Source organism: Diabrotica virgifera, chromosome 5 (genome assembly GCF_917563875.1).
Source record: "Diabrotica virgifera virgifera chromosome 5, PGI_DIABVI_V3a".
NCBI lineage: Eukaryota > Metazoa > Arthropoda > Insecta > Coleoptera > Chrysomelidae > Diabrotica > Diabrotica virgifera.
The window spans coordinates 256,164,709-256,180,878 of record NC_065447.1 but is presented as its reverse complement, the minus strand read 5'-3'; the positions used below and the strand labels follow the sequence as shown (position 1 = coordinate 256,180,878).

Below are 16,170 nucleotides of genomic sequence, written 5' to 3'. Positions count from 1 at the left end.
CTTTAAAAGCGTTTTTCTCAAAACTGCTATTTTCAAAGACTTTAGACATTGTAACTCAAAAACCACTTGACCAACTCACCTGGAATTTTGTACATATTTTCGTTAGACATTCCTTTAGGTAACACTGTCGAGATATCGTAATACACTTTGTTTTATGCTTATATTTTGTTTAAAAATAATGAATATGTTGATTTTCACCCTTTTTTCTGTAAAAAATTTCATTGTTTTGTCTTCTGAGTGATACTAAAAAGTCAAAGATCATTAAAACTAAAAGAAACTTGACAGCGTTACCTCGAGAAGTCATAAGCTAATAAAATCTTTTTGAATTTTTTGTCTACCATGGTCCAATGATAAATTCTGATGTCCACCGTTGGCTTATTTTTCAATATTTTTTCTTGAATTTTTTTTAAATAGTTTTCGAATTATACTTAATATGCTTAATTAATTTAAAAATAAAATTATTCTCTCATACTTTCAAAAAAAAAATTCAAAAAAATGTGCTTAAAATGTTGATTTCAACCCCTACGGCCCCCCTTAAGGATAGCTATGACACGATTTTGATAGGCAACCCTTGCTGGTAGTGTTTGTCTATGTATGAAATTTAATAAAAAAAATGTTTCATCCGGCAAGCAGATGGGTAGGTACATTTCGACCTCCTATTCGGATCCCGTACTATTAAGTGTGTTCGCGGAGACAGTCAAGGACTAGTCCACGACAAGTGGAGCATGCGCACTTTAAAATAATATAAATAATACCGTTGATAGGTAAATATACACGATATATTTAATATTATTAATTATACAGACAATTCAAATATACGGGGCAGAAAACTTGGTAAGTACTGAACGACAGACAAAGAAAAAGATTACAAGCTACAAAAATGAGATAGTTTAGAATAGTGGTGGGAGCAAGAAGATTAGATAAAAGAAGAAACGAAGATATAAGACATGAACTACAGGTAAAATCGTTCAACGAAAAAATTAAAGAAAAGACGTTAAATGGGCTGGACACATGATAAGAATGACTGGTTAGATAGAAGTGAAAATGGCATGGGAGGCCAAAGCAGTGGATAAAAGCACGAGGGGTACACCAAGCAAAAGCTGGAACACTAATGTAATACTGGAGAAAAGAGGAACATCGTGGAAAGAAGCAAAAGTTTTAGCAGCAGATAGGAAGAAGTGGCGGAAATTTGCAGAGAGCAGCATATAACCTATGGGTATAAGAGGCAATCGATTATGTATGTATGTATTAATTATTAAAATACAGGTATATTTACTAATAAACGATAATACATTACATAAATATAATTGGAATTAAAATGCCCATGCGTTTGTCGTGGACTAAAACTCACTATATTAATTTTAATTAATATAATAGTAAGAATAGCGAAATGTATGTTTTGATCTATATTATAGAATTATATGTACACACATCTAAATCAAATGTAAGATTAAACAAAATAAAACAAATATAAAAAATAACTACTAAATCCACTGAAAAACTAGAATGAACACACAAATAAACATAGTTTAATAAACAATGGAAAAAATAACAAAACCAAAAAAAAACAGAAACAAAAAACATCAAAAATAAAAAAACACTGAAAAATTATACACGCATTTATTTATGAAACCACTATATAGGTAGTCATAAATAAACGGTGCTAATACTTCAAGATATTAGGCGATAAACGACGCGAGAGACCAACAGTCGAATATTCCTAAAATAGATTTAATTGCATGCAGTGTTGCCCGATTTGCGGAATACCTATGCTATGTAAAAATATAAACATATATTCAGCGGAAGACCTACCATCGGAAATACCTACATTTCGTATACTGCAGTCAATATACGTAGAGCGGTGGCGCCGCCGCAACTCTCGGTCATGTCTCAAACTAAATTATACAAAATGTTAAAAAAACCATAATAAGTCGTCCCTCTAAAAAGTTGTAGAAAGGTGAAATATGATAAATTAAATCGATTTACATTGATTTCTTTCGCTCCTCCATATACTGTGGAGCTATGTCGGTCGGACGACCTAACATATGAAAAATGTCAATGAATGGAAGAGTGAAACATGGTGGGGTATATATATATATATATATATATATATATATAAAATCAAACAGATGAAATAGAGAATGTGGAAAAATCCCCTTACGAACAATTCACACATCCACCATTTCATTATAATATATATATATATATATATATATATATATATATATATATATATATATATATATATATATATATATATATATATATATATATATATATTCACATAATGTATATATATATATATATATATATATATATATACAATAACGGAGCTTTTCGAGTTTTTTGATTAGCAAAGATTTTATAATTTTCGAAAAATCGCATAATTTTACCAAATCATTCTCAATACACAAAGTTGCTAGGCCATTTAACTGATCCTGTTTCATTTTAGATCTCATAGCATTTTTATGATAGAAAGAAAACTAAAGGATCTTTTCCCCTTTTGCGACTTCCACCGGTAATGTGCAAAATATTCTTGACGCTATAACGACGTTAGGAAATAATGATTCCAATTTGGGATGTTTAGTTTTATTAAGTAAATCTATTGGAGAAAGTTGAGATTCACAAATATTATCCTTGTATATCGCTGTATCGTCTTCTTTATAATCTCGCGCAATATATAAATTTTTTCTTTATGCTGTCGTTATCTTCATCTCAGAATGTCCATAAAATGTCAAATAGTCAATGAATTTCAATTGCTGCATTGAATCTTCTGGTTAAGTTGCTTATTATAATCTATGACAATATTAAATATTTCACAGCGAAACATTGCGTCGGGCTCAAAATAATTATCAGTCGCCTCAATACTAGACCCTATATTTCAAAATAGACGTAAAGGTCATATTAAATAATATAGCTGAGAATTAACTAAACCCATTATGCATATAAAGTGAGAAGCAAAAAAAAAACAAGAAAAATTACGTCTTTGGTCTGGTCGAAGCCGGGCCACTTACATAGCCGGGCCCCGGTAAAATGTACCGGCTGTACCCCCCTCTCGGCAAGCCAGCCTCTGAATCAAAAAGAAACCAAACTGTCTATTTAAGTGGAATTTCAAAACTAGTTTAAAATCCGCTTTTAGGACACCGTAGCGACATCTCTTAAAGAAAAGAGAAAAGTCCCAGATACAAATGTGTGTTTGTGTATGTTTGTGTAAGCAAAGAAAAAAAATACTTACTGCTCTATCCAGAGGGGATTCTCAGTAGTATTCAAGTCATCGATGATAGCCTTCTTAATTAAAGCATCTTTCTTCTTGAGATCCGTCGGAGATAGAACCCAGTGGCGCAAACAACAGCATATTATAATGAAAGTGACAATACCAACAATCAGCACTACTAGTAAAGCTATCAGAGCCACTAAAGCAGAGTCAAAAGTTTCGGCTTTTTCTGTAATGAAGGCTGGAACAACGTTTTCTATCGCGAAACCAGCATAGTAGTCTTTTAGAAAGTCGTACTTCGAGTCTATGGTCTTCAAGACGTCTGGAACTGGCAGGATCGTTTGGGTTTTTGGATTGACTACAAGAATGTAGAGATCGGACCTACAAATGAACAAATATTACATAATTATTAATTTTGTTGGTAATAATCCATTATCTTTACTAGCTATCTTTTCTATCATCCCAAGAACGTTTTCAGGGATACATAATAATATGTCGTTTTTGCTATTTTCTCATGTAAGTAATACCTTTCACGTAAAATTCGTCAATATATTAGACCAGATATCTAAATATGGTAGAGAAATTACGTCGAAAGTCAGTGGCAGTAACGGCAAAAATCAATTACAGAGATAGCAGAAAGGAAAAAGCAGGACGATTACAAGGAAATGCTTTAATAAAGAATGCCCAGAAAAACTACAAGACACAGAAAAAGAGAAACATTATGCTTCAACAAGAAACAACAGAAAGTAAAGAAAACTATACAACATCACGAAGAGAAACAAGAAAACTAAAGAGAGAGAGAGAGAGAGAGAGAGAGAGAGAGAGAGAGAGAGAGAGAGAGAGAGAGAGAAAATGTGTGTGTACTTTGTACTCACGTAAGAAGTTATACTTCTATTATATGATTTCAACGAAATAAATATACTTTAAACAGCTTATTTTTATTTTATTTAAATATTAAACTAATTTTAATGCTTACCACTTTCCAAAAATTAAAAAAAAAACGAAAAGGAATGGTCCGGATTTGACTCCAAGACCTCTCGATCTGTAACCGAATGCTCTACCAATAACTACACGATCCCTGTTTATATAGTTTCTCGGACATAATGACAATTCACGGTAACAAACACACGAAGTGAAGAAGTATAAATATAATGTTTGAATAATACTTATCTTATTCCCGAGGAAGACAAATCCAAAGACACAAAAATGATAATAAATATATTTACTAAAAACACTAATATATTCTTTTCACACCTTTTTTTGCACTGATATATACATAACTTGAAAGCTTTAGCAACTAACGCCATACTGTCTATGTGCGCATGCGCACAGAATAATAAAAATTCACTCTCAACCGCGCCTAAAGAAGTATAACTTCGAAATACAATTAACAGAATTATAAAGAAATGGAAAGCAATAGACAACAGTCAAGCATTTTACAAATCGGTGTCAAAAGAAAAGATAGGCTTCAGACCTAACTGAGTATCTGTACTCAGGAAAAATAATGATGAATTAATAATCAACGAAGAGGGGCTACTGCAAACATGGCAATGTAGTGTTGTGAATTGTACCTCCTACTTCTACTGCTATTAGGTCGACATATACTGCTTATGCTGATAAGTGACTTATTTCCCCCAACATTATTTTATGTTGTCTAACATTTAATGAGAGTAAATATTAAAAATTAATTACCAGTCTTCATTTTTTACTCCATTATCATCAATGTGATATCTAATCTTATCGATAATGACCAGACTCTGTGTAGCGTTGCTCAATTCTGCTAAAATTTCTTCTTTCTCTTTTATCACTTCTTCCTTTGGTCGCGATAGGATTACTCTAATCAGTTGTTCTGGTTCAAAGATCCAAACCTAAAACATATCAATGACAGATAAATAAAGGTACTATTTTTAGCCTACAAACATATCTAGTTATTTATGGTTTAGTTAAGGTTTATCATTATACTAAAAAGTAAATGGAATAAAAAATATATAGGTAAATGTAATGAATTTAAAAAAAAATTCTAACAGGGCAAATACAAACAAACACAGCGAATGCAGTAGCGGATTTAGAGATAACAGAACATCAGAACCAGAGTAATGAATTAACATAATACCCACCCACAAGACAGAAAATAATGGATACCTTTAAAGCACCGAAGAATGATAAAGCCCCAGGCATTGTCAACATACCAGCTGAAATATTCAAAATTGTAGAACACACAGTGATAGATAGATTTCATAAACTAATAACAGACATGTGAACCACAGAAGAAATTCCAGGAGACTGGAAAAAAGGAAATTAAGCAATTATATGCCCAAACCATCTCCATGAAACATGAACCACCAACACCAGAAATGAACACAAGTAAAGAAATAAATTTTGAGGACAGAGAGGAAAAGGACGCACTAAGGAAAATACAAAATAGAAAATCGCCGTAAGAGGGCAGATTACCGAAGATTTTAGGTCAGGTCAACCCTAGGTCACTGACGCTATATGTATAATGAGGCAAGTGCAAGAGAAATCATTAGAATACAACAAAGTGGCATATTTATGTTTCTTGGACCTTAAGAAGGCATTTTACAGGGTCAAATTAAAAGATGTTACCTATTTATTGTACGCAAGAGTGAGACATCTGGATCGGATACAACGATCGAAAATATCTACCAGAACCAACACAATAAAAGTAAAAAGAGAAGAACTAACTGACCCAATTGAAACTGGTAATGGGATAAGACAGGAGGATCCCCTGTACTGGATATTTTTTAACTGTATTTAAATATTTTAACCAAGTCTTTGAACTAACCACAACAAATAATAAAAAAAATACTAACGTGTACTCTAGTGGATGCTTCTCGTTCTGGAAAGGCGTTCTCTCTAGCAATGATATCGATGATAAACCTATGTTGATTGTTTTCTGCTAGATACGTCGCAGTGCAAATCTGTCCTTGTTCGGTAATATTGAAAGGCGAAGGAATGATAGACCCTGAGCTTCGGTTGGAGTTGAATTTGAACAAGTTGGTAGCCTTGATATAATAAGTGATAGATCCGTTCACTCCGAAGTCCGGATCAGTAGCGGTAACGTTAATTACAAAATCGTTAATATTAGCCATCGCATTAACGGCAGAATAATAGACGGGTTGTTCGAAGGTGGGCGGGTTGTCATTGACGTCTAGGATGGTGACGAGGACGTGGGCTATGCTTCTATCGGTTTCTTCTTGATCTACTGGTTCCGAAGGGACTACGTAGTTTGGGTCGTTAGTTGCTATGATGAGGAGACTGTATTCTGATTGCTCTTCTCGGTCGAAAGATTTGTTTGCGTACAAGCCTCCATCGATCCTATCTAAGAAAAAGGGGCGGTCTTCGTTGCCGGATATCAGGTAATAGTACACTTTTGCATGCATTCCTTCGTCCCTGTCCAAGGCTTTCACTTGACCTACAAATAAAAAGAAACATATTTAGTTTAATAATAGACAGTTCTGATTTAAATTAGAACAAAACATATCCTCAAGATTAGACTCATTATTAGAAAAATATACCTACATATTATTTTTTCAACATACCAAGTCCATGAGGTAACAACAAACTCATTATGCTCGTCTTGTGGCCTATTTTGGCGTTGGTGGTTACCTCTTGTCTTGCAGTCTTAACGTCATCATAGATCCATTCAATTTTTTTGGATGATCTTTAATCGAATTTGTTCGTTTACTTTGTAGATAAAATATCACTTATGCTTTTAATTGTAAATATATTCTTTGTGGGTTTTTTAATTACCATAAATCCAATGCCATCATTAGGAGACTCTTTTTTATAATACAATAGGTTTTCGGGTGAAAGTACCAACTTTTCTTCACCTCTTCGCTGTACTTATGATAACCCAAGTATATCTAGTTTTATATGTTTTAGTTCGTTCCGAAGTTCCATCCTCCATCAATGTTCTGAAGTTATACGTTACCATAAACCATATTCTTTGTCGTTGTCGTTTGTAAAGGTAGCTTGGTCGACTCATAGGATTCTTAGCACCCTCTGTTCCTCTAACTCCTGAGACTGTTACCATAACTTGGTTTTAAAGGACTGCAGGAGACTGCGAGCATTGCATTTTCTTCGCTTTTCATTGTACGGGGATTTCTTACCGCTTCTCTACCACGCTGGCCTGTGTGGATTGGAAGAAAGTTGTTAGAATGGGTTAGGAAATTTGGCGTCATCAGCAAGGATGACAGGTTCATAACATGCATAGTTCAGTCTTATATTATAAATTGGTTAATCCTTACTTTTCAGAGTTTGTATGGTATCAAATCATTATTGAGAGTTTACTGGTATGTGATTTGTATTTCTGTACAAGAGAAGCAAATAAATGATGATCTTGGACCTGTTTAATATGTCTATTCGATCCCTTTTCATTTACTATCTCCAGTACTTGAGTTGCTCTGAGCAATGGTTATTCCCACACCCGTCCTGAAGAAGTTACCTACAAGGATAGTTAAACGTCGAGATGATCCACATGCAGTTTGTCGATAAAAATACACGATACAAATCCGAAATACTTACTTAATTAGTTAATCAAATAATGGTTTCCAAGCGTCCGAATAAATATATAGTTTTAGATACAGTACTGTGACGAATTACCGACCGCAAATAACAGGTTCCGTCTCGACAGCGCGTCACGTAAGGAGACATCTAGATGAATGACTCAACAGACGAGCGAGGAAAAGATTTCTCGAGAATGATCGCTTACGCATTACTAAAGTTGGACGGTTCCGTTTTTCTGGAACGTTTAAGAACATGACTTGTATTTTTGTATTCAAAATAAATAAGGATAGAATTTTTAGGAGTAGGGAGTCTGTAAAAATAAATTCGTCTGTACTGTTATATAAATAAAATCGTATATAAATACGAACCGCTTGTTTCTTTGTAATTATAAGTTATTACAGTAAAAAAACCGCTACAGTACTTAATAAAGTAAATACGTTACCTATCATTATATCCTTTTCATTGTTCTCCACAACGTAAAAGTGGTAAGGATTAGTTGACTTGGAACCTGGAAACTCTGGTCGGTTGTCGTTTTCATCTACTAATAGAACAGTTAAATGCCTTATGGTTTCGTACCATTTAGGAAAGCCATGGTCTCTCGCTACCAACACCAACTGAAAGATAATAAATATATGATTTTCAAACAAAAAACATAAATAATTGTACTATACGGCGCAAGAGCACAACTCATCAAACCTTCCGAATATAAATCGATATCAATAGAGTCATACCCAGCCGGCCGAAGAATGTTTCTTGCCATTTCACACTTCAAGTGAATAGCTACAATCTTGCAACACGATCTCAGACCTCTTCTTCTTCTTCTTTTATTTCTTGGAGATCTTTCGATTTGTTTAATTCTGAAGCTGCCTCTGGTTAATTTCCTGGGAGGTAGATTGCCAACTATCCCTCCATCTTTAAGGTGGTTTTCCGGGGGTCTTGAACCAGGCGGGTTGTTTTCTAGGTCAATTTTTGGGAGTCTATTATCATCCATTCGTCTTACATGGTTGTACCACATCCTATTGCGCTGCCTTCTATTGCGCTGCCTTCTCGATCTTACAATATCTTGAATTTTGCATTGCCCTCTTAATTTTTGTATTTCTCACCCTGTCTCTTCTTGTTTTCCCAATATTGTTCTTAGGGTTTTCATTTCGGTAACTCTTAGAATCTGTTTCGTTTTGTTGGTGTCTTCGCGTACTTCTGTGTCATATGTCATGGTCGGTCGTATGCAAGTCTTGTAGATTCTAATTTTACTATCTGTGCGCATATACGGATTTAACCAGACTATTTCCTGCAAACATCCTGACAATGCAGATGCTTTGTTGATCTGACTCCCCAGGTCCTTTACTGGGTCGTGAGTGCTTGATATATCTATGCCCGGATATCTGAATTGCATCAGCTGTTCTATGGTGTTGTTCTCAACCACTAACTTACATCTGAGCGGATCTTTTGCTATTGTCATACATTTAGTTTTGTTGGTAGAAAATTTCATATTTAGTTGGCGGCTTATTTGAAAGAACTGAAAGAGTAGTCTCCAAATATCATCTTTTGATTCGGCAATAATTCCTGCATCATCTGCGTAACACACCATACTAATTCTTTTGTTGCCCATTCTATATCCGAGATTAGGAGATGTTACTTTGTTTATAATTTTTCCCATGAGTAGGTTAAACATGCAGGGGCTTAAACTGTCGCCTTGTCTAATTCCTCCCGGTGTTGAAATATTTTCAGTGAATTGATCTTCTGCTCTAACTTTGGTTACGTTGTTGTTATTTAGGTTATGGACTATCTTTGTTATGCTGGTCGGTGTTTTATTTTCTATTAATATATTTAGAATGTCTACCAGGCGAACCCTGTCAAATGCCTTCGTCAGATCAATGAAACAAATGTACGCTGGCATGCCCAACTCTATATGGGAATGACATTGACTGGTTCGACCAAGTGAAGACAATCTCTGGAAGAAAAATCCTTATATGAAGCTGTCTACCTGGCACACGATTGCAGCCATGGAGACAGCAAGTTAACAATATTTAGAGTGTCTCCACGCTTTGATAATGCCTCATAGAATGAGGAAGAGGATATGGTATGTCTATATACTAAGTACTTACTTGGTAGTTTGGTTTGAACTCTCGATCAAGGCTCTTCCTCGTTTTTAGTTCCCCACTCTTGGGATCGATACTAAACTCTTCAGTCTCTTGAACGTTTTCGTCGTCGACTTTGAAATGGTAAGTGAGTCTACCATTTTCATTTTGATCCTTGTCAACGGCTTTCACGGTCATTACTAAGTAGTTTTCTGTTGCTGCGTTCTAGAATGTTAAAATGTTAAGAGGTTAAAATTTGAAAAAGGCTAAACTAAAGAATTAAAATATAATTAGTTGCAGATCATATAATAAGATCATACACTATATCAAATTGACTAATTTTATACTTTACTAATAAATCAATCAGTCATATTATTACATTATTACAATTTGCTATTACATTACAATAATTCTAGTTATATTCCGAGTTTATATGTTTTATATAAAACATGCATTTCGAATTATATTAGTCACGTTAAAGCGTAAAAAATATAAAATATATTACACTTTTGTTTTGTTTTTATTTGTAATATAATATGTAAAAAATAATAAAAATCAAAGTTGTGAGGTGATCAACAACTATAGCAATTGCGCTAAGTCATACTATTTCCAAAGCTTACACACAATGCACAATCTGTTTGAAAACATCACAAAATGCAAGAGACCTTTTACCCAATATAGGTCAAATATAGTGGGTTGGGAGAAAGTATGGAAACAAGCAAATATCTTTGAAACGAAAAGAACAATATTTATAAAAACTTTGCATGCAAGTACAGTGACGCAAAAGGCATCTGTTGTCATATTTTTTGTTACTACATACTCCACTTCCGGTTTTACCGGAAATACCCTTAACTTATTTAATTTAAATGGGACACCCTGTATATTTTGGCGGATTTTAAAAAAACTTGTTATTTTTAATTCATGCATACCAAATTTGGTAGAAAAAAATTGTTAAAAAGTGTCTGTAGATAATTATTTGTATTAATACAACGTAGTAGGAAATAAACGAGTACTAAAATTGTTGTTTACATGCACTGCATGACTTATTTGAATTTAGTATACTAGGTAAAACGGTTACTGAACTAATTGACAGAAATAAGTTGTATTAAAAATGGTTCATTTAAGTGAAAAAGATCGTATTGAAATATTAATGATAATCGGTTATGGTGAATTTTCATAATAATTTGGAAGTGAATTTTCCAAATCGATGGATTGGACGTCGAGGATTCATAGAATGGCCCGCTCGTTCTCCGGACCTCAACCCGTCAGATTTTTTTCTTTGGGGTTATCTAAAATGACATGTTTACGTTAGGCGAAAAACATGCTTGCAGGATTTGAGACAAAGAATAATTGATGAATGTGAATACGTGGAGAAATCTTGCAAAAAGTGACTCACGAATTTATTTATAGGCTTGCACGTTATCAAGAGGTGGACATTTTCAACATTTGAAATTATTTTTTTTTTATTTTTATTATCATTGGTCTAACGTAAATAAATTAACCTATTTTTTAACTGTAAAGAGATTTATTTCTTCTTTTAATAGTTTTTTCTTCCAAATGTTGTTCTGAAGCTATTTCCTTGTGGCATTTTTATAATCAACTATTTTCAATTTTCATCAGTCTTATATTAAATATAGATAATTTCATAGATCTCAAATATGTCAACACGCATGGGATAATGAACATAGAGTTCAGTGGAGAGATTTAAGTATACTTAGTCCTGAAAGAATCAGAGAGTAAAAAGAGAAAAATCAAAGAAGCGGCTCTAATTATGCTAAATGAAACCACTTGTGTCGCAAATTCCTCGGTAGATTGCAGTAGGATGTGGTTACCCATACTGAAAGAGGAAGTTAATAGAAAGAAAATACCACAATTAGTAAGTCAATAACGTATCGAGTAAATACAAATTTTATATTTTAGTATTACTTATTGTATATCTATGTATTATTAATATTATTTACAATTTAAACATATTAAAGTCAGAATTTGGTATTAGTTTTTTTTTGAAAGTAAATTAAATATAAGACCAAATACTTACGATGTCGGGATAGTATCATGAGGTTTTTTACTGGGTTTCCCTCGTGATTTACTATGGAATCTGTAACGCGAGAATTTTACTGTCATCGTTGCATTTGGTTGTCTTTTTAAAGACAGATCACATGTTATGATTTTTTTTGTGACGAATGAACTATCTTTTAGTAAAGTCGTCCCAGGAACGCAACTCATAAATATTGGCGATATCATTTTAAAGTCTTCTACTTTAAAATGTATAATATACGTCTGAACTGCCAATATAAATGAGTCAGATTAAATAAATTATTAGAAGAATTTTTTTACTTAGGAACAACATTTTTGAAGTTATACTTCTTTAGGCGCGATGGAGGTGAATTTTAATATGAAAATCCTTAGTGCCGGACGCAGGCGCGTTATACCTTTGCTCTGATTGGGTGTTCAAATGACATGTCAAAAATTATCGAATATGGCGGATGTAGCGCAGCTGTGGTGGTTTGTTGTGGTTATGGCTGTTGTGTTTTAAAATTTGTGAGAAGAGAAACAGCAGACAAGAGTTAGTTAATAGTTATACTGCCTTTTTAAATAGTTTTCATATAAATTTTTGGAATTATTAACATAGAAAAGAAGCCCGTTACATGCCAGGTGAGGAGTGTGGAAGCCCATCAAACAGAGAAGTGGAATTTTATTCTGTGACTGCGGTTTTCAATCACAAAATTACTGATAAAAAACAATTATCTCGAAGACGTAGAGACCTGTGGATAACATCAATTAAGCGGGACGATCTCATACAAAACTAAAGAATCAGAGAATCCAGTATATTTTATTGCTGGTAAGTGTTTTAAAAAGAGCTTATCAAATTTTGTTATGACATTTAAACATAACCCTCATACATTCACATAATATTTTATATAAATCTACAGTCGAAAAAATGAAAGAATACCCATGAACGATCACATCAATCGCTTTGCTAGAACAGCTTTACTAGAGCACAAAGCAACAAGATCTTTATATTTTGAGGTAGTTATGGGAAGTAATAAATTGTGAATTCTGTTGTGCAACTAAAGGAATTTGAAGTTCCTATAAATCTTGTATATTTTTATTCCCGGATTTGGTAATTTTGCTCAACTTTAGTTTGAATTCTAGGTTTATAAATGATAATTGTTCAGAAACAAGATTGTACTGAAAACTGAGAACATGTCGTTGTTCTTTACCTATTTTTATATAGGTATTGTACTTTTGATCAGAAACCTTGTTTAGTCTATATTTTGTCGTATTTTAATTCCACAAGAATTAAACTTATTTGATTAAACTAACAGAATAAGCAACTGTCAAAAAAAATTTAAAACGTTTAGTTGCTAGATATATCTTTCCACTTCATTCACATGTCTCCGTAGTTAAATTCTGCGTGGGGTGAGTTCAAAATAATCTAAACCTGATAGACGCAGGTTCAATTCCCACTGCAAATTTTTATTTTATTTATTTTTTTAAACATTTTATGATTGTAAGTATATTTATTATATTTTTTTTTCAGAAAATACGTATTTAGTCAAAATTTTCTCAACAATTGTTCAGAAATAATTTCTTTGGTTTCATTTTTCAATGTGTTTGCGTGTGTTTTATTCTTTTATTTTTTTTTTTGAATCTTTCGTATTGTTTTAATAAAAATTTTTGGAAAGTAGTAAGTATTAAAATTAGTTTAATATTTAAATAAAATATAAATAAACTGTTTTATTGATTTCGTTGAAATCATATAACAGAAGTATAACTTCTTACGTGCGTACAAAGTACACATACATTATTTTTGTTTATTTTAGTAGTATTTGGTATTTTGACAACGAAACCCGATTTGGGCTTCGAAACGTTAATAAAATCACTTTTTGGTAAAATTGTGGTTTATTTTCTTCCAAACTTGGTATGTATGAATTAAAAATAACAAATTCTTTTAAAATCTGCAAAAATATACAGGGTGTCCCATTTAAAGTAAATAAGTTAAGAAATTTCCGGTGAAACCGGAAGTGGACTAGTAACAAACAAGAATGTGTGTGTACTTTGTACGCACGTAAGAAGTTATACTTCTACTACATATTATGTGATTTTTAAGACAATACCAAAAATTAAAAAAAATAAAAGAATAAAACGCACACAAACACATTGAAAAAATGCCACAAAGAAAAAATGATTTCTGAACGATAATAATTGTTGGCAAAAATTTTAAATACGCATTTTCTGAAAAAAAAATTATATAACAAATATACTTACAATCATGACATGCATAAAAAAATAAAAAAATAAAACTTGCATCGGGAATTGAAGCCGTGAATTTCGTGGCCGATGATTCGTAATCGAAGCGTAGACTCACTCGTCCAATCCCACATTATTTATCATGTGGAAAAATACGGTAACTGAACGTTTTACTGTTTGATAGTTGTTTTGAAAATTAAATTATGTAGTTTAAATTTTGTGGAAGAAAATATAAAAATATAACAAAACAGTAAGAAAACAATATATTAGATGAAGATTGGTAGAACTTTTGTTGGTAATCAAATTAAGTATGCAAATCAAAGCATTACATACCTACTAGATAAATAAATCTACGCCAAAAAATCATAATTTAAAAATAAAAATCGAACCTAATTTGGGATTTCTCTCTAAAATCCGCATTCTTGAGAAAATAAATGTATGTATTTCAACCTAATCCAAATGTATAATTACAATATGATTATAATAAAAACTACTTACCAAATTAGAATGAGTTTTCCTTGTGCAAAATAGTCCAAAAGTCCAAAAATATAGGTATATGAAAACTATTTAAAAAGGCAGTATAACTATTAACTAACTTTTGTTTGTTGTTTCTTTTCACACAAATTTTAAAACGCAACAACCATAAATAATTTAACTACAGCTGTGCCACAGCCGCCATATTGAATAATTTTTGACATGTCATTTGAACATCCAATCAGAACAAAGTTATAATGCGCATGCGCCCGGTCGTTAGGTTTTACCATATAAAAATTTACCCTCTATCGCCGGTAAAGAAGTATAACTTCAAAAATATGGCATCAGATGCCTTTTGCGTCACTGTACTTGCATGCAAAGTTTCATAAATATTGTACTTTTCGTTTCAAAGATATTTGCTTGGTTCCATACTTTATCCTAACTCTGTATAAGCCATTAATTAAAGACAGAACATTAAAAAATCGTAAAAGCAGTAAACTCACTCACCTCGAGTACTTCGACCGTGGAGTTGGCGAGGGCCGGCATAATGAACTCCGGCCGATGCTCGTTTACATTTAAGACATGCACATTAATTGTGGCTTCGTCGAACAATTGACCGTTGCCGTTCCCATTGCCGCCTCCGTCCCTGGCCACCACGGCCAAATGGAAATCCCTCGTTTGGCCCAACAACGACTTGTGAGGGTACAAAATGCCAGTTTCCACGCCCAGAAGAAAGATGTCTGAAAAAAATTAATGACCACCTTTTCAAAGGAAATCCCGAAATGGGTTTTGTTTGCTACTTCTGGCCCAATAAATTCGTATCAAATTGGGAGTAATGAATTTTAGTGCCAGCGAAAGGTGGAACGGACCTCCACAAATGGTTAATTGTAAGTTACAGTTAATATATATGGGTCATTTTATAACCCTTGAATATGTTTGACTGTAAAATACCCCCCTAAAGTATATTTTACGAATGAAGTAAAAGACAGACGTACTCGTAATCATTTATTGTTAACTTCTGACGACCGGTTTCGCTCTCTATAATATGCAGAGCATATTCAGGTCAACGGTTACAGGTAAACTAAATGTTACAGAAAAAACCAGAGTTAGAACAATGTCTGCTTGTAAAAAGATGCTAAAAAGATCCATAACATCAAGCCAATATGTAACAATATACATTATTGTAGAATTGTATTTTGGAAAAATTCAGAAAATAAATTATTTTAGAGACCACGAGATCATAGATTTTCTTCACCCTGTATATGACCAAAAATTGTATAGAGTCTAATTTAGTTAATAAACAGTGCTTTTTCGGGGAAGGTGAAATCGTTAATGTGGTTTTCGTTAATGGGTTTTTTTTGAACGGATTTACAGACAATGGTTCGAAAATATTGGAAAGTGCATGTTATTTCGTTCAGTGAACATCAATAGGATTTTTGTAAATAATTCGTAGAAGGCTTAAACGGTAAACAAATGTTATTAAGTTTAGAATGTAAGGCCTTTTGTTTAGTTTTGTGAAAAAAGGATAGTAATTTGATGTCTCTTAGAATTTTAACAAAATGGAAAGTTGGATACAAATTAAGTTGGTTTTCTTAGGAAAGGAAAGTATGGATGTTTTGGATA

At 32.9% G+C, this 16,170-nt stretch overlaps 1 protein-coding gene across 8 annotated transcripts in view; it reads right to left on the bottom strand.

Annotated features, from left to right (window-relative positions):
* Window positions 1-16,170, bottom strand: part of LOC114326119 (cadherin-87A) — a 1,008,603-nt gene that overhangs the window by 13,464 nt on the left and 978,969 nt on the right. For all 8 annotated transcript variants that reach the window (XM_050651140.1, XM_050651141.1, XM_050651145.1 and 5 more), the window contains 6 exons: window positions 15,055-15,287; window positions 9,847-10,044; window positions 8,184-8,355; window positions 6,046-6,647; window positions 4,907-5,082; window positions 3,236-3,595 (listed from right to left, as the gene is read on the bottom strand). In XM_050651140.1, coding sequence (XP_050507097.1) covers window positions 3,236-3,595; window positions 4,907-5,082; window positions 6,046-6,647; window positions 8,184-8,355; window positions 9,847-10,044; window positions 15,055-15,287 — 1,741 coding nt within the window. The remainder of the gene's footprint in view (window positions 1-3,235; window positions 3,596-4,906; window positions 5,083-6,045; window positions 6,648-8,183; window positions 8,356-9,846; window positions 10,045-15,054; window positions 15,288-16,170) is intronic.